Below are 19,353 nucleotides of genomic sequence, written 5' to 3'. Positions count from 1 at the left end.
ACACCCCTCTCCCGTGTCACAGGTCTGAGTGACAACCTCTCTCTCCCGCCAAGCACGCTGTCCCTGCAGCCATCCCACACGGCCCCCTCCCGGAGTTCCCCGTCTCACCTTCTCTGTGCAGAGGTCCACGCACTTGTCCACGGACATGTTTGGCATGGCGGCCGTCACGGGCAAGGCCAGGGAGAGGTTGTCAGGCCGGCGGAAGCAGCCCCGGAAGACTGCACTTCCGTCTGGAGAGCCAGAGGGAAAGGGGTCGTCAGATGTAGACTGGGAGAACCACCTTCTGATGAAACCCCTTTTAAAGCCCAGAAAAGGCAAGAGTCTTGCCCAAGACCACACAGTGAACCAAAGTGGATACTAACGAGCTAGACAATTCAGTGTCCTCCTCAACCTTGGCCTCCCTGTCAGCAATCCAGGTCATTGAGACATTCTTGCTGAGCCATATTATCCCCCTTTCTTTGCTGGCATTCCCATGTCTTGGTTCCTCATTCTCAATGATTGTAACTTCCCACATTCCGGGAGATGAGCGCCGCCATGGAGGACTTACATAATCCCATCGGGAGAGGGCTGAGCATTTGAAGATGGAGGGAAGCAAAGGGCCCAGGCCTGTCATGCCCCTCCTCACAGCACCAGGGCAGCCCTCTCCTTCCACCAGCCTGGGCTTCTGGGGGAAAACTCTGGGCCTCAGGAGTCTCTGCCCACCCAATGCTGAGTACCTGCAGGCTACAAGGGACTGATAAGTCCCTTATATGTTTAAAATAACCCAGTTTGGAGTGCTGGCTGGTTAGCTCAATTGGTTAGAGCTTCATCCTGAAACACCAAGGTTTTGGGTTCAATCCCCCAGTCAGGGCTCATATAGGAAGCGACCAATGAACCCACAACTAAGTGAAACAACAAACAAATGCTTCTCTCTCTCTCTCTCTTTCTCCCTTCCTCTCTCTGTTCCTCTAAAAAACCAATCAAAAATATTAAATAACCCAACTTGGAAATATCCCAATTAATTGACTTTAAGAAGACTTCCTTCAAAGAAGTGGGTGAGCCTCACCTAATCAGTGGAGGGCCTGGAGAGTAAAACAGGCTGCCCAGAGAAGGGTTTCTGCTTCAGGACTGCAGCATCAACTCCTGCCTGCGGTCCCCCCGATGACCTACCCTACAGTTTCGGACATGCCAGCCTCCACCCACTGTGTGAGCCAATTCTTTAAACACATAAATATATCATCTATCCCTCGGTCAGTCAGTCTATCTATCTATTAAATCTCCTGGTTTTGTTTCTCTGGAGAACACTTGACTGAACAGAGTAGGATTCTAGGCAATGTTTATTCCCATCTTTTTATAAAGCTTTTCTGTTTGTTTGTTTTCTCTACAGTGAATATGTACTTTTAAAAAAATGTAATAAAGACAAACCAAAAAATAAAAAGTGGCTCTTGTCAAATTTATTTAAAGGTGAATGAGGCCCACTTAAAATTGGGTTTGACTGTTCTCAAATCAGAGTTGTACATACCTTTCTAGAAGCACAGCTGTTGGCACAGTGTGAGTACAACAGGAGCACTAAATAGGTGTATGTATTGATCACCTACTGTTCGCTCTGTTGAGAACTTTACAAGCATCACCTCCTTGACTTTCTTGAAAACTCTGCAAGGTCTGTGGTCAACTCTGGTTTTACCGACGAGGGAAGTAGAGCTTAGGGAGAAGAGGCTATGGGACAGGCCTGAGCGCCGGCCATTGGCAACAGTACTCACTAAGGATTAGCTCAGAAACAAAATATAATCCCCGGGAGAAGAGGAAGCAAGTAGCAAAACCCTATACCTCTGTCTGTAACTGTGTCTGTGTGCATGTATGGTGTAAAACACTTTTGTTAGCAGGTGCAGATTTGTGTATATGCACACACAAGAGTAAAGGATAAGGAATTACTCTTCTGGGCTGAAAGACGGTGGAAGAGGAGAGGGAGTTTAGGAGTGATAATTCTATATTACAGCTGTCAAAGTCACCCTAATGATTGCTTCTACCACCTGGCACCCAGTAGCCTCAAGTTGTTCATGGTGGAGGCCAGTCTAGCAAAGACATCTGGAATCTGGTTAAACGGTTAATTTCCAGAACATGCCGGGGGCTTGTGCACATGCAGCGCTCTCTCCTCTACTCCCCCCTTGTCCGGCTCCAGGCTGCCGAGAGGCGGCAGCGGCAGGGGTGGGGGCTGGAGTAGTCAGGATGCTGCGGACTCACCGTGTGGTCCTCCAGGCCTCAGTTCCCCACATAGAAATGGCAGGGCATGGGAGTTAGACCATGCAGTGATTCTCTTTTGTACAGGACAGGCTTCCACTCTCCCCCAAATGAGCAATTGTCACACTCGAATACCACTTGTGTCCCATGGGGGAACATGGGACCGTCTGCTGTCCCGTGGCCTGGGGTACTCAGAGGGAGGCCATGCAAGTTCATCAGTCACCCTGAGGAAGGCGTAATGTTGCTCACAGAAGGCGCCTGACAAAGTGAGGGCAGGGAGGGAAGTCACCCACGAGAGCACTACTGTTTCCTGCACATCATCAGCTCTATGTATATTCCACATACTGTATCTCGGTTAATCTTCATTGCAGCCTATGACGTAGGTGATACCATTATCCTATTTTGCAGGCAGAGACGGCGAGGTGTAACAAGACTCAACCGCTTTTCCAGATCACATGGCTATGAGGAACAGAGCTGGGATTTGACCCCAATCTTGTCTGACATCACACCCTGGTTTTCCACTCTCTGCTGTTCTGCAGGCGGTCCACCCCATTCTAACATGAATGAGCTCCGGAGGCCCCATGCCAGCTGTCTGAATTTCCCAGAAACCCCTTCAGGCCCCACAGTAGGGGGTCCAAGGATGACAAAAGCCAGTGCCCCACATTCTGACAATGTCAGCTCTCCATTGCCAGGCTAGCTGAGATGGGGCATGAACTCAGCAGCTAGGGTTATTTTTTTATTTGCAAGAGGTGAGCAGAGCAACTGTTCCCCACAGCCCTTTGCAGGGGGCGGGTGAAGAAGAGTCTGGGACCAGCAGCAAGTATCTCTGAAGTCCTATCATCTCTTTGTTCTGGGGCCTTCACAGAAAGTGAGGTAAATGTCATCAGGCATCAGCTTAAAGGCAGGTGTGGAAGAGTCCTCCTTGGTCTGAAAGAGGCCACTGGTCCCCCACCCCCAGCGATTAGGCCAAGCTCTACTGCATTAAAGATGCCGGTGAGAAAGAGGGTGGTAAGCTGGGAGCTGTTACCGGTCACCTATAATCAGAGAGAGACTGAATTACACAAAGGGCCTGACAGTCTGAGGAGAACTCAAAGCAGCCATTTTTAGGCACCACTAAAGGCTCCTGTGGGTCTGTGGGGATTTAGACAGCTTGGATTGGGTGCTGCTCAGACTGAATTGAGGAGTTCTCATTTTAGGAAGAAGTGGGGGTGGGGAGCTCACAACTACTCCGTAAGAGGCACCATGCTAGATGCGTGCTCGGTTTTATCTCACGGGGTGGTCTCGGCAATCTTTAAAGGTTGATACTGTCCTCATTTTATGGATGAAGCATTGGAGGCTTAAAGAGAATACATGGCTTGGTCAAAGTCAACACAGCAGTGAGTGGGAGAGCTAGCATAGAAACAATGTCTGTCTTCTTGGTTTCAGACCTCCCATAGACTTCCTGGATTTTGCTTAGGGGAGACTATCTAACCAATTATTCACCATTGTGAGGGAGAAGGAGAAAAAGCTCCTAGTTATCATCTCCTTGGTCCTACACAGCATAATTCATGAAGGTCTGTACGAATTATAAAATTCAGGAGTCCCGGACATATATCAAGGGCAAGGAGAGGCCTCCAGGCCTGGCAAAGAAGGAGCTAGACTTGGCCTATCCATCACAGTGTGACTTGCCATGATGATCTGAGGCTCCCCTCAGCAGAAGTAGTTAGAATGGAGTATCAGTGAGCATAAATCACAAGCAATGAACAAAACCCCCCTTCTAACTTTGGAAGACAAAAAGAAAAATTTGTCAGAACTAACAAGGTACACAAAATCCACTGTGTGAATTGTGAACCATAAGTCAAGGACCTATTTCTTTCTCAGTGATAGTTTAAGCTTCATAATACTTCCGCCATGAGAGAAAAGAAAAATAAGAGAAAGAAAGGGCTCAGCCCTGGAAGAGGCCAGTCTGCAGTCACTGGGACTTCAGGCAGCACTAAAGGATGGTCAGCACCATGGACAGCCGCCCACGGGCCCAACACGTGTATGTTTGTTCTGCGTAGGTCTAATGAACCTCGCAACGCAAATCTTGCAAGAATCTTTCAGGCAAACGGTATTTCTTGCAACATCTTGTAAAGCCATCATGTTCTCAAATCCACCGACAGGTCTCTGCCCCCGGGAGGAGAGCAACACTTGCCGATGCATTTAGCAAACTGCTGTGAAAAATGTAATCCAACCAAGAAGGAAGTCCGTTTCTCAGTCCTCTTGTAACAGGGCAGAGTCCAGGTGCCTGCGAGTCTGTGTCAAGGCAGCATAGCAGGATGCCCACAGACATGTGCTCTGCCAACCTTTCACTTCTCTCTTGTTAGTGTAGGAGCATTCCAGCACCTCCCTGTGGGAGGTGGATAGCCCCCATCCGTCCGAGTGGTGCTTGGAAGGTAATAAACCTCCTTTGAGTCCTCACAGTCATTAAGGGTTCTGTGCCACTGCTCAGGGAAACACAATTATGACACAGTGTTAATACCAACTAATGACTCTACAAATGGAATCTGATTGCCATCCTACCTGCTTCCTGGAGGGCTTGCTCATTTCTTTGACTGATGGAATACAAGCTAGTGTCATGCGCCAGTGACTTGGAAGGCTCCCTTTCTCATTTATTTGTGTATAAATCAGATTGCAGGAACGGGAAGCCAGGGGTGCCACACTGGAGATTCCGTATTGTTCAGAGTCAGGAAACAAGGCAGAGGAGAAATGAGGTGTCAGGAGAAAAGGGAGTTAAGCTGGAGCCAAGGAGTTCCACCCACAGAGAGGAGATGGGGGTCCTGAATCCAATACAAGACGTCAAGGTAGCTACAGCACAGTTGTGAGTGAGCTCCCAAACTGGAAGTCAGAGACCTGGGTTCCAGCCCATGCTCAGTCTCTAAGAGGCACAGTGACCTTGGAAAAATCCTGCCTGACCTTCACTTCTGGGCTTTGCAGTCTATCTCCTTTGCCCAGATTTCTCTCCCACCTCTCGGGTGACTCACTTTGAGTCTGGATAGCCTCCTCTTCTCCACCAGGCAAAATCCTATGTGGCTTTCAAGTCCTATGTGGCTTTCAAACAGCCCCCTTTTGTAAGCCTTCTCCAAGGAGGCTCAATGTAGCCACTTCTGCCCTCTGGGCCTCAGTTTCCAAAACCATAAAACGGGACATCAGCAAGGAAAGTACTTCCAACAAGGCATTCAACACCTGACCTTGGCTGACCCTGGACTTTTGTTCCTGGCTAGAATACAGGGCTCTCTCCATTTCCCCTAGAAATCTCCTTAGAGTGAGATGCAGCTCAAATGTTGCTCCTTTGGCTCCTGCAGAGAGAGTCCCCACCATCCCCTGTAGATATGCCCCGGTTTGAAAAGAGCCTAGTAGTCTTGGGCTTGTCTATTCACCGGCCAACTCAGGGGCCACTCACCAGCAACAACCCAGCCCTCCTACTGCTACAAGGGCAAAAACACACCTTTGTTTAGTGGTCTTTGTGTGTTGAGACTTATATTGTTCAGCTGATTAAAAAATATGTGATGATCTATGGGCATGTTATTATTACAGGTGATCTCAGTAGAGAGAGAGAGAGAGAGAGAGAGAGAGAGAGAGAGAGAGAAACAGAAAGAGGGAGGGAATTTCCACATTATCCAGCCAATCTGAACATGAACCAGAAGGACATTCTGGATAATACCTGGCTAGTGACACTCTAGCCCAGTTCCTGTTATCCAGCTCACCCTCATCCACCAGGATGTTTTAGTGGCAGCAGCTCTCCCCCGAAATACCCATGACACTAGACCATCTCTTCTGATGGTCAAAGTCACCATCAAAATAACATACATATTGGCATAAAGGGTTCAGTGATGAGGATGATAAATCTGCTATAAATTAAAACCTTATTACATGAACGGCCAAACTGGGAACACACTGTGTGAACATTCTCCAGCTTGGATTTCAAACGCCACCTGTGTCCCCTGCCAGCCGGGCCTTCAGACCCATGAGGAGGTGGATGGGGCATCCATTTGCAGAAACCCACCCTTTTGCAAATTGGCAGCACGCACAGCCATATTGCAGAGCAAAGCTCGAACAGGGCATCAGAAATACAGCATTTGAAAAACAGAACACATTACTGAGCAAAGCAAGGATGAATTTTTATAAACAATGGCATTTGTGTGGAAGAGACCACCTCTCTTGGCGTGCAGACAGACGTAAATTTCTGCCAAAGGCACCCATGTTGGTCAGCCTACATTCCAGGTGGGCCTTGTCAGCTCCATGGGGGTCTGAGGCCTTATTACTTATTACAGTGTAGTCCCTGTTCCAGCAGCCTAACCATCACCTGGGAGCACCTTGAAAAGGCAGACTCCCGCCTGGGCCTGTTGATTCAGAATCTGCATTTTAATAAGATCCCAGTAGGGTTCACTGGCACATTCAAGTTTGGGAAGCACTGGCCCCAGGGTGAGGGGTGGGGCTGTGGATTCCTGCACCTCCCTCCCAACCTCATTCTAAGGGTAACCAGGTGGATCCTCAGCCCTCCAGGTGGGTCAAGGCCATTAGCTCTTTTTATGTATCTGAAGGTCACCTTTCTTTAGACGTGTAGCCTTGGGCAGGTTTACTTAAACTCATTAACGCCTCAGTATCCTCACTGTCAAATTCACAACAGTTAACAACCCTGCCTGGAAAGGTTCTAGGGAAGGTAGGGCTTAGCCTGGTGCCTGGAACACAGCAGATTTTGATAATCGGCTATTAATTGCTATTAAACATCCAGGGAGGGGACAGTGGGACAGTGTCCTCAGAAGAGGGCTGCCTCCTATCCTCTCTTATTTATCCGCCATCTTCCTGCAGGTTGGAAACTGAAGACTTTTCTTATAAGACCGAAGCACAGGCAGCGAGGAATACATTCTTTCTAAGGGAGTATTAAAGACCTCAGCTCTGGAGCTGGTTTAAATTCTCTGCTGTTTATGTGACATTAAACCTCAGTTTTCTCATCTGTAAAATGGGAGTAGGCAAGTAACAGTGCCTGTTTCAAGCATCAGTGTGAGATTCAGGTGTACTATTCCATATATGGTGCTCAGAAAAGGATGCATTTCTTGCTGTTTTCACTGTTATCGTCATTGTCATCGTTAGACACTGCTTTCAGAGAATCAGAAAAGACAGGCTGAGCTCAGGCTCGGTTTGCTAAAGAGGAAGGTGGGTGCGAATGAGGGATGCAAGCGGTCCAGGAGGCAGCTCAGGATGAGAGAGAAGAGGGCAGGTGGAAACATTTCAAGTAGCTGGAGCAAAGGGCTCTGCACAGCGAGGGGTGGGAGGCGAGGCGAGGCGAGGCTGGGGCAGGACTGTGGCAGCCTCAGGGGGCAGCCAAAGGCCTGGGAGAGATGGGGAGCCATGGAAGGTGCAGGGCAGGTGTGCAGGTAGGCAGGCGAGGGCCAGGGCCGGCTGACCAAGGAAGGAGCCACAGAGAGGGGTAGGGGCCAACTCACGTACACCTGCGGGCCGACTCCTGGGCCAGCTGCAGCCGGTAGACGGAGAGGCGGTTGGCGCCGCCGCACAGGCTGCCCCGCTCGCCCTTGCACTCCATGTCGCACTCTGCCTCGCTCACGTTTGTCGCCTGGATCTTGTGGCCGCAGTAGCACTCAGCACCGAACTCCAGCCCAGCATACAGGTAACCCCTGGGGGAGGCTGCCGTCACCACGGAGACCCCGGGGACAGGGAGCCTCACCCAGCGTGGAAGCCTGGGGGATGGGAGAACTCTGGGCACCAGGACCACTGCCTTCATCCCCACCTGCTGTGATATACATCTACCCACATAGGCACACCATGCCCATCTTGACACCCACATGTGTACTCCTTCAGCACAAGGCATGCTTCATACACACACAGACATGCACACACAACCACCCCTCACATCCTGTGGTCCCACACCCCATCCCACTCTCTTGCTACTTCCTGTCTAGAGCTCTGAGCCAAACACATCTGCAGAGTCCAACCCCTTTATTCCAGGAAACACCCCCAGGAATGATGCCCCATGTCCCTGGGGAGGCACTGGAGGGAGGGGAGGAAGCAGGGACTCGAGCATCCCTTTGGAAGATGGCAAACCCAGAGTAGCTTATCCAGCCAAGTAAAAAATTCCTTCCCCTAAAGCAAAAAAATATTCCAGGCACCGCAAGGTTTTCAACTTTTTTTTCCCCCCACAGCCATGGAATCTTTTCCTAAAAAGGACTCTTAGTGGACACCCATTCTGTAAACAGATGAAAAGGGGGTTGCTGGCTCTGGCTCCAGGGGGCGGGTGGAGGGAGGGGTGCAGGAGGAGCCCAGCTCAGCCCTCTCACCCCCCCGGGGGCCTCTGAGGCTTTCTCCAGAACACTGGTCACGTGATGTGGAGCCACGGGGAAATGCCAGCTCACGCCTTCACCTGGAACTTCAGGGTTCTGGCCAGAGAGACAGGCTCACCCAGACTCATACTTCCATGTACCCCTTGTCTGTTGACCCTGGCCTCACTGCTGTCACCTTTGCCAGAAGGTCCTCTCAAAAATTAAAGTAGATCACACCTTTCCACTGCCTAAACCCCCCAGTGGTTTCCCCGCACTCAGAAACAACTAGATGATGTAGCTTGGCCTAGAAACCCTCCTCTCAGTGGCTCTTGAAACGGGGTACCTGCTAGAATCACTTGGGGAACATATTTTTAAATGCCATACCTGGATCCCATTTCCAGAGGGTCTAATTTAATTGGCCCAGGTAAGACCTGGGCAGCAAGAGTTCTCCAGGTGAGGCTTCCTTCCGGTCAAGATGGTGGCGTAGGTAAATGAGGTAGCTCACATCCTCCCACAACCACATCAAAAATACAACTAGCCCTGGCCGGTTGGCTCAGCGGTAGAGCGTCGGCCTGGCGTGCGGGGGACCCGGGTTCGATTCCCGGCCAGGGCACATAGGAGAAGCGCCCATTTGCTTCTCCACCCCCCCCCCCCCTTCCTCTCTGTCTCTCTCTTCCCCTCCCGCAGCCAAGGCTCCATTGGAGCAAAGATGGCCCGGGCGCTGGGGATGGCTCCTTGGCCTCTGCCCCAGGCGCTGGGGTGGCTCTGGTCGTGGCGGAGCGACGCCCCGGAGGGGCAGAGCATCGCCCCCTGGTGGGCAGAGCGTCGCCCCTGGTGGGCGTGCCGGGTGGATCCCGGTCGGGCGCATGTGGGAGTCTGTCTGACTGTCTCTCCCCGTTTCTAGCTGCAGAAAAATACAAAAAAAATAAAAAAATACAACTAAACTACAGAACAGTCATTATTCAGAACCACCTGAAATGAATGGAAGTCCTACAACTAAGGATATAAAGAAGAAGCCACAGAGAGACTGATAGGAGGGGCAGAGATGCAGAACAGGCTGGCCCCACACCCACATGTGGTGGATAAAAATCGGGAAGGATATTTCAGCTCTGGTGGTCCTCACTGAGGAGTGAGGGCCCCATACCAGGCCCCCCAGCTCAGGATTCCATGCTGGGAAGAGAAGTCCCCATAACTCCTGGCTGTAAAAACCAGTGTGGATTGCGGCTGAGTGAGAAGGAAGGCTGCCGGAGTCGCAAGCCCACACAGATTTAACTGGGACTCATTTGCTCTGAGCTCCAGTGCTGGGGCAGCGGCTCAAAAGGCACTAGGGATAGACAGAAAGAAACTGAAGTGTTTGGCATCAGAGCCAGAGCTGGAGGAACCACTTTCTCCCAGACAGAAGTGTTGGCAGAGGCCGATGTTCCTTAAATGAGCCCTCCCCCACAGAGCCAGCAGGCGGGCACCATATCTGAGACTCCACCAACCTGGCTCACACTGTTTGCCCTACCCAGGTGATTCCCTGAGACCCAGCCCCACCCAATTTTGGGCCCACTCATGCTGTTTCCAGTATCTTTTCCATACAAATGGCCTGTCTTGGCTCACACTTCATACTTTCCTGAAATCTCTTAAACAAGCAGCATCTAGCCTCAGCGTGCCCTGTGCCTCTTGCTAAGTGGCTCCAGGCCTGACACTAGTGGCAACTGGCCTTGGTTGGCACTTGGCCTTTCTTGAGCACCTCTAAGCCCAGTCCAAGCAGCAGCCACCTGCAGATCTCTTTTTAGCTCATGCTGGGTGGCCCCAGTAGAACACAGGCGGTAACTGACCTGGGCCTGCACCTCCCGGGAGGCCTTAGAGCTGGCGTACCTGGTGGACAGCTTCAGACCATGTTGAAGCACTACCCAATCACCTCCACAACCTCTAAAAGCAATACACTCAAGGGATGGTCTGTGGAGGCACCAGAGCCCCACTGAGGTTAAGTCCTGCTCTGTGAGATAGGCCTCGGCACAGCTGATCCTCCATGGTGGTCACAGCCAGTCCTTGCAGGTGACCGCCCTGGGGGGTAAGTCCCTCCCATTGCCCTGTCAACAGCAATCAAGGCTCAACTAATTCAGGATGTGCACACGGCCCACGTGAGCCTGGGGGTGGGGTATACCTAGAGGGTACAGCTTAGGTGAATAGGGACATTGTGCCACTAGACCTTACAGGACACCAACTATATTAGGCCACTCTACCAAACCCAGGAGACATAATAGCTCCATCTAATACACAGAAACAAATACAGGGAGGCAGCGAAAATGAGGAGACAAAGAAACAGATCCCAAATGAAAGAACAGAACAAAACTCCAAGAAAAGGACTAAGCAAAAAGGAGAGAAGCCATCCACTAGATGCAGAGGTCAAAACACTGCTTATAAAGACGCTCAATGAACTTAGGGGAAGAGTGGATGAACTTAGGACTTCAACAGCATAAAAAAGACACAGAAACTATATAAAAAAATAGTCAGAAACGAAGGATACACTAACTAAAATGAAAAATAATTTACAAGAAATCAACAGTAGAGAATCAAAACAGCAATTTGGAATAAGAGGATGCAAAAAACACCCAATCAGAACAGCAAAAAGAAAAAAGAATTAATAAAAATGCAGACAGTGTAAGGAGCCTCTGGGACAAATCAAGCATACCAACATTTATTTGTATCATGGGGGCGCCAGAAGAAGAAGAGAGAGAGCAAGAAATTGAAAACCTATTTAAAAAATAATGGTGGAAACTTCCCTAATCTGGTAAAGGAAATAGACATAGTCCAGGAAGCAAAGAGAGTCCCAAACAGGATGAACCCAAAGAGTCTGACACCAAGACACATCATAATCAAAATGTAAAAGGTTAAAGACAAAGAGAGAATCTTAAAAGCAGCAAGAGAAAAGCAGTTAGTTACCTACAGGAGAGCTCCCATAAGACTGTCACCTGATTTCTCAACAGAAACTTTGCAGGCCAGAAGGGATTAGCACAAAATATTCAAAGTGATGAAAAGCAAGGACCTACCACCAAGACTACTCTACCCAGCAAAGCTATCATTTGGAATTGAAGGACACATAAAAGAGCTTCCCAGACAAGAAAAAGCTAAACGAGTTCATCACCACCACACCAGGACGATTATATGAAATATTAAAGGGTCTTCTTTAAGAAGAAGAAGTAGGAAAGAAAAAAGATCAAATATATGAATAATAAAATGGCAATAAATACATATCTGTCAACAATTGAAACTAAAAAATAAACAAGCAGAACAGAAACAGACTCATAGATACAGAGAACATTTTGATGACTGCCAGATGGGAGGGGCCTCAGGGGAATGGGTGAAAAAGATGAAGGGATTAAGAAGTACAGATGGGTAGTAACAGAATAGTCATGAGAATGTAAAACACGGCATGGGGGATATAGTCAATAATATTGTAATAACCACATATGGTGTCAGATGGGTACAAGATTTATCAGAATGATCACTTAGTAAGTTGTATAATGTCTAACCACTGGGGTGTACACCTGAAACTGATAATAATTATTCTTTGTCGACTGTAATTGAAAAATAAAAAAAGATCTAAAAATACTAATAATAAAAATATAAAGTTCCCCAGGTGATTCTAAGGTGCAGCTGGGTATGAGGATCAGAGCAGTTGAGCCCCCTTCCTTTGACCTTTATGATCCCCTGAACCTCACAGAGCACCTCCAGCCCAGCACCCGTCACTCTTTATTATCTCCACACCCCGGTCTTCTCTTATGTGGAATACGGATTGTTCCTACCTCATAGAAGGTCTTGTGGGGGTTAAAGAGTGAACGTTTTCAAAGGACTGAGGACAGTGCCTAGCACAGAGCAGGCACCCACTAGGTATAACCTGTTGCTATTCCCCAGCCCAAGGCTGTTCACGCCTGCGTTTCCCCTACTAGCCAGGGAGCCCCTGAGGGCAGGGCTGGGTAGACTCATCTCTGTGTCTCCAGCACCTGAGCGCACAGGGGGGCAGCCAGAAGACATTTGCTGAACTGAACCTCATTACGTGAGCTGATCTGACTTGTTTTCTGAAGCTCACCCTGGCTGTCACCTGCTCTGCGAGGTCTCTCCGGTGTTCCAGTCTGTGATTTATTCCACTGCCACCCTCATCTCACGACACTGTCCTCTTCTGCGTACAGGCCTGTCCCTTTGTCTAGGCCAGTGGTCGGCAAACTCATTAGTCAACAGAGCCAAATATCAATAGTACAACGATTGAAATTTCTTTTGAGAGCCAAATTTTTTAAACTTAAACTATATAGGTAGGTACAGTGTTATTAACTTAATTAGGGTACTCCTAAGCTGGCCTTTGTGCCCACACATGGTATTTTGTGGAAGAGCCACACTCAAGGTGCCAAAGAGCCAAATGTGGCTCGCGAGCCACGGTTTGCCGATCACTGGTCTAGGCTGTGAGCTCCGCGAGGGCACGGACTCGGGGCCATTCACCTCGGTCTCCCCACAGTTCGATACATAAATGAATGAATTGGTACCGCCAAGGCTCAGAGTCTTCCCAGAGCTGGAGGGGGTCCTGGGCGCAGGACTTCAATGGTGGTACCGGGAAGCTGATTATAGAAGGGACAGTGTTTCCTAATCAGGGACAGAGGGAGGAGTCCCTTGATCACCTGCTTGCCCATTTCCACTCCGGGCATGCAGCTGAAGTCCTTCAGAGCTTGTGACGCCCAGAGCCAGCCAGATGACGTCTGAAGGTGAACATGTTAGAGTCCTCTTCACAAGCCACCACGGGCCAGGGGGCCCGGGACACAAGTGGAGGAGAAGGGCAGCTTAGCCCCACAGTGCCCCTAGGGCAGCAATGCTAGTGCCCAGGCCTGGACCGAGGGTCCATCCCTGCTCACCAGCCCTTTGGGGCCCCATCCTCTCTAGGGAGTCAGCTGCCTTCCCCAGTATAGGTTCTAATCCAAAACATCATTTTGTTCTTGGATTAAAAAACACGGTCTGGACAGGCAAGTGTCTCTCCCCGGGAGGAGACGGGCCTTCTCTGCTGGGAAGCCGTTAAGTCTCCCCAATACCCAGGCGCCCATCTCACATTTCCCAGGACGTCTCGTAAGCTTCCCACTCAGATTCACACCTGTGTGCACAGGAACACCCACTCGTGCTTTTCCTACACACAAGCACAATTCTGGACCCTTGCCCACATATTCACAAAGACTCCCGCACACAGCCACTGTGATTTGAAGAGAACTGTGTGTTGGCATTAAGCTCACAAGCATAGCCAGCTGACCCTGCATACTGCAGATTCACTCCTAGGCACAGTCTCACACAACTGCACGATCAGAACCCTCACGTATCAACTCCTGAATGATCCTGCTCATTTGCATGCCTGTGTACGTGCACGCACGCACGCACGCACGCACACTTATTCATACACACCCTTGCATCACACTTTCCTTGTGGCCGCGTGCTCACCCTCCTCCATCACACCCTCCCATGGAAAAGGAAAGAACACCATGGGCAGGAACCTGAGAAAGAAGGGGTCTGAAACGAATGGAGCCTGGGGCATCGGGGCCCTACCGTTCTGCACAGTTGTCCTGGCAACGGAAGACAGTCATCTTTTTGTAGTCGAAAAAGGACACGCCTCGCAGGGCCCGACTCTGGGTGTCATCCAGGTAGCAGCCGATGTACTTGGCTTTGGGGAGAGGAGAAAAGTCAGATTGGGCTAGGGACAAAGCCGAAAAGGTTACAGGAGTAACCAGCGTGCCTCTGGCCATGTGGCCTTGTTGCCTCTTGGGTACCAATTCCTTCCTCTGAGAGGAAAAGCAGACAAGAGACACTGAAAGCCATGTGCACTGTTTGGTAGGACCTGGTCCCGCAGGGTTGTGGAGTCCAGTGGATAAGGCTGTGGGCCCTGGAGGCCCACAGAGCAGAGGAGGGGACCCTTCCATGGCCAGGGTTAAGGTCAAACCCATAGGCTCTACTGGTGACAAGTGGGCACGCAGGAATTCAAGCCAAGGTCATTCCGGAAGCCCCGAGCAGATGAGACCCACATTAGGACAGCTCTGAAGACTCTGACTTTTGACAGCATGCTGTCATTTCTACAAGATGCCTTAAGACATTCGTCCTTAGAAGGAGCGCTGGCTCAAGGTCGGGCCTTCCTCTGCATTCTGTTCCATCCTAGCACTGGCCCTGGGAGTTTAGGACAGTTAACCTGTCCGAGGCCTAATTTTCTTCACAGTGGGGATGCCACTACCAACCCAGTGGGGTCAGAATGGGATGGCTTGTGTAACTGTTTCTACCATAGTGTCATGCAGAACACAGGCACAGAGGCCAGGTGAGCGGAACGAGGAGCTGGCCATTCACCATGCTGGATGCCTACTTTGCTGTTTGCCCTGATTGTGGGCCAAGGTGAATGCTTCCATCCGAAGGAAAATTTTAAATTTTATATGTTGCCCAAGGAAACACAGCTTGCACGTGTGGAGTCAGGATTGAGCCCACACACTGGCCTATGTTCTTCTTTTTGTTTTTTTAAAATTGACTTTAGAGAGAGAAAGAAAGAAAGAGAAATAGAAACATGGATTTGTTGTCCCACTTGTTTATGCATTCATTGGTTCATTCTTGTATGTGCCCGACTGGGAACCGAACCTGCAACCTTGGTATATTGGGATGATGCTCTAACCAACTGAGCCACCTGGCCAGGGTCCTGGCCTATGTCCTGAACTACTGCTTGTTTCCTCTTGACTCTGGAGTTCTTTGCAATGACCCATGTGAAGGCGGGAGCGCTGGCTTACTCACACTTCCCTTAAACAATTGAACAGAGGCTCTGCCTGAAACCTGCAGCTATTTGGTGGCAGAAAAAAAAGCTTAAATCCAGGTCCATGGGACCCCAAACCATGCTCTTCCCTCTCTTCCACTTGGAAGTAACTGGAGGTTGGACCAAGGATCCAGTCAGCCCTTGGAATTGCACGGTCCTCGCAGGAAATGATCGAGGCCAATACCACGTGCAGCGTGGTTGCTTTTCCTGGCTAGGCTGCTGTCTGTTTAAACCGCAGGTGTCTTGTCCCCCTTTACTCATGGTGCAGAGCAGGGTCTAGCAGAAGGGGCAGGCTCGTGATATCATTCTCCTCGATGCCGCCCTACTAAGTGTGGGATTTGTCAGCCCCACTGGAGACACACCTTGACCTCCATCAACTTGAATTTCTTGTGAAAGACAGAGGTGATCTGGTCGACTAAGAACAGTTCATCTTCAAAAAGAAACATTGTCCTTCCTGGAGCATCTCAGACAGTGACAGCTCTAGAGAAGCCCACATCTTGTCATTGTGCTTGTTCAACAATGTAAGTCCCTCCTGTCACAGATTGGAATCCTGCCCTGTGACCTGGGGCATGGTTAGTGTTCATACCTGACCTGGGAGGATGTCTGTGGGATGTGTTGGTGAGTTCTCACAACCTCGGATCAACAATCCACTAGGGCAGTGGTTTTCAACCTTCTCACATATGGGAGCGGTGAGAATAGGAGAATTATTTCAGGGACCACTAAGGCAGAAATCACTCTGAGCAAAAGTGAATTCAACTAAGGTCACAGGGTCTGTAATCTTCATACAACATCAGGGTGGTTACTCTTTTGCGGACCAGCACAGAATTTCTGGTGTACTGGTTTGCAAACCAGCAGTTGAAAAACTCTGCACTAGAGGACAGAGTGTCCACGGATGTGTTGTAGGATGGCAGGAGGAGAAAAAAGAGAGAGAGCAGGAGGAAGGGAGACAAAGGAGAATGATGGGAAGGAGGTTGGGAGGAAGGGATAGGAGTGAGAAGGTGGGGAGAGAGAGCGAGGAAGGGGGAAAGACTACTTTGGCAGCATGAAGTCTTTGTCGTAGACCAACAGTTATGTCTGTGTGTGTGTGTGTGTGTGTGTGTGTGTGAGAGAGAGAGAGAGAGAGAGAGAGAGAGAGAGAGAGAGAGAGAATTCTCACATCGACTTAACTATATAGGCCATGCCTAATTTTAAAAAATTCAATACCAAAACCCTCATTAATCCATTTTACAGATGAGGAAACTGATCCTAGTGACTATTAACATCTGTCTCCCTGAGACCTGATCTTGCCTGACCTGTGATGGTGCCATGGAGAGAGGGTCAACTTGGAACGTTGAGGTCACTGGTTTGAAATCCTTGGACTTGCCTAGTCAAGGCACATATGACAAGCAACAAGCAAGCAATGAACAACTACAGTGAAGCAACTATGAGTTGATACTTCTTGCTTCCCCCCCCCCCCCTTTCTGTAAAACCAATAAAATCTTTAAAAAATTAAGTGATCTTAGTTTGGGCATATGGTATAATGTTCTGATGGGTAACCACTAGGTTGTTTTGTGTTACTCTTTTCCAAGCAGAATTAGAAGCTATGTAATCTTCTATGTTTTACTTGAAAGGTAAGCTCAGGTCTACCTTCCAACCATTTTACATTTGGGCAGGATTTTACTTCCTTTGGGCCCACAGGCTTCAGGACCTTAAACAGCTGCATTAATGCCTGATAGGGAGGGTTGCTTGTGCCCCAGACACACTGGGCATGGAGCTGGATGTACTATGATTTGGGGTGGTCTTGCCTTACAGTGAGGGTAGCTGTGTTTGGCTCTAAGTGGGAAAGTGGATTGCATTAGGAGAGTTGTTTTTTTTTTTAATAATCAAATTAACAGGAGTGAGAGTGTATGTCACAGGCATGTTCACTGTGGAGAAGGGGTGGACTGTAATGTACCATTTGTGCCTTCAAAGCACCCCTCTTCCTATTTTTCTATTAACAGACCTTACCCACCTGACCATGGGAAGACACTGACCTTGGCAGGGCCAGTCATCATTGTCCTTCCCACCAGCCAGGGATCGATTGCTCTGGGGAAGGGCACATGGCCTTTCTTTGGATTCTTATGAATTAAAGCTAGGGTGGAGGGGAATATGTTTCCCTTGGAATATGGCACTGGCATTCTGTAAGCCCAGAGCTACAAACAGCTGCAAGCCCTGGCACTGAAGCCATTCTGTGTAGGAGAAGAGCCAAGCGAAGGCAGACACAAGCAGAGAAGAGAATTAGAAATTGTCCATTCAAAAATCTAGCATCTTCCACATATATGGCGAGTCCCAATATATTTTCTTCTTTAGCTTAGGCTGGTTCAAGATGCATTTTTGTCCCTTGATTGATATGCTGATTCTCAAGCTAAGTTGCTTGGGTCTATCCAGCTGTGAGGGTCTAGACCAAACCCATGTCCAACCTGTCTACTCCTCATTTTTATGCACCACACTGAGTGCCAGCTTGGTGGGAGGGCACTTCGTCCTCACCAGAAAGAGCAGGGGATGGAGAAAGGGGAAGAGACAGTCCCTTGGGAGAAGGGATGAGATTCAACTGTAGGTCCCTGTGCCCCAAAGCCTGGGGTTTTCAATGCTGTTCTACCCCCTCCCTAACCCTCCCACCAGGCCAGGCATCAGGATGAGCTATCCCCCGCAACAGGTGCTCAAAGACTTGCTGCACAGAGAGATGACTCTCTGTGTCCTCATCTGCCAACAGGAGGGATAACAGGATACATGGTTGGTCCTTCATTAATGTTCTGGAGAAACGTGGGCCTATTACATACCATGACTCGAGGAATGGGCCGAGCTCTCCTGGTTAGGGTATGAGTCTGCAGGCGGTTTCCTCCCTGTTCTGGGCAAGGGCTGGTGACTCCTTTCCCACAGTGCAGGCTCTGACCAACACAACCTTCATCCCTGTCCCTGGAGTTCTACCTCCCACTGAGCTCATCAGTGTGGCTACCTCCAACCCCCTTGGGCCATTTTCCCAGAGCCCCACCTTCAAATCCTGCCACAGTGGCAGGTGGCAGACTCCTTCAGAGAAGAAAGGAGGAGTCCAGGTATGTAAAACAGACAGAGTCATGGGCCACTTGAGGGTGGATTAATGGCCGTGTCCACACCATCTATCAGCTCATCTCCATAGCTTTCCAAATACTGCTGACACCGCAAAGTCGCCAGGCCAGGCCATTTATCTCAGGCACAGAAACCGGTGAGGGGTGAGCTTGGGTGAGCATGTGCATCTGGGAAAATGCCCTTCTGGCGGCGTTCTTTCCTTTCTTTTCCTTGTTTCTTTTGCTTCAATTAATCTTCCCTTTCAAGAATTTCTGCTCTCTTCAATAAAGGTAATTTGTTAAAAGGGTAGCTAAACACAACTCATTTGTATTCCTCTCACTTACTGTTTGTGAGTCGATGCACAAACAGGAGGCAGTAGAGTATTCTTGAAGAATGGTGGAGTTGATAAGACCTGGGTTCAAATCCTGACATAGCAGCAGCCTTGTGCTATTTACTCATGTTCTGTGAGATACTGTTCTCCTGCCTGAAAAGTGGGACTGAAAATACAGGTGCTGGCACACTCCCCCTTCCGGGAGCACACCTGTGCCTTTCTCTTCTCCTCCACTTTCCCCACAGGCGTGCATCTCCTAAACGCTAAGCTTCCCCATGAGACTCGCAACCAGGGAAGCAGTGGGCAGCCGGTTAACCCCTTAAAGCTATCTTCGAGGCCCCCTTTTCTCCCACTTCCCAGTGAGCTGACAGCAGCCCCATCTTGGCTCATCTTGTCACTGTGACCTATTTCTCAGTGAGCCAAAGCAACCCCACCTAGTATCTCCCTTGTTGCTTCTTCTGTCCTAAGCCCTTCCTTGTTTCACTGTCCCCAGCTTTAATAAACATACTCTCAATATAAAATAGAGGTGTTATGGGTTGAATTGTGCCCCCTCCCCCCAAAAAAGAAAAGATATGTTGAAGTCCTAAGTCCAGGACTCAGAATGTGACCATATCTGGAAACAGGGTTGTTACAGATATAATTTG

The 19,353-nt window shown here is 49.4% G+C and overlaps 1 protein-coding gene across 2 annotated transcripts in view; it reads right to left on the bottom strand.

Annotated features, from left to right (window-relative positions):
* WSCD2 (WSC domain containing 2) overlaps window positions 1-19,353 on the bottom strand; it is an 89,858-nt gene that overhangs the window by 14,527 nt on the left and 55,978 nt on the right. Inside the window, exons 3-5 of one of the 2 annotated variants that reach the window (XM_066370645.1) lie at window positions 14,079-14,193; window positions 7,687-7,871; window positions 109-230 (exon numbers count right to left, since the gene is read on the bottom strand). In XM_066370645.1, coding sequence (XP_066226742.1) covers window positions 109-230; window positions 7,687-7,871; window positions 14,079-14,193 — 422 coding nt within the window. The remainder of the gene's footprint in view (window positions 1-108; window positions 231-7,686; window positions 7,872-14,078; window positions 14,194-19,353) is intronic. The other variant, XM_066370646.1, reaches the window with a different exon arrangement.

The sequence above is a fragment of the Saccopteryx leptura genome, chromosome 2, assembly GCF_036850995.1.
Source record: "Saccopteryx leptura isolate mSacLep1 chromosome 2, mSacLep1_pri_phased_curated, whole genome shotgun sequence".
NCBI lineage: Eukaryota > Metazoa > Chordata > Mammalia > Chiroptera > Emballonuridae > Saccopteryx > Saccopteryx leptura.
Note: the sequence above shows the minus strand (reverse complement) of the source record. Positions and strands in the feature narration are given on the sequence as shown.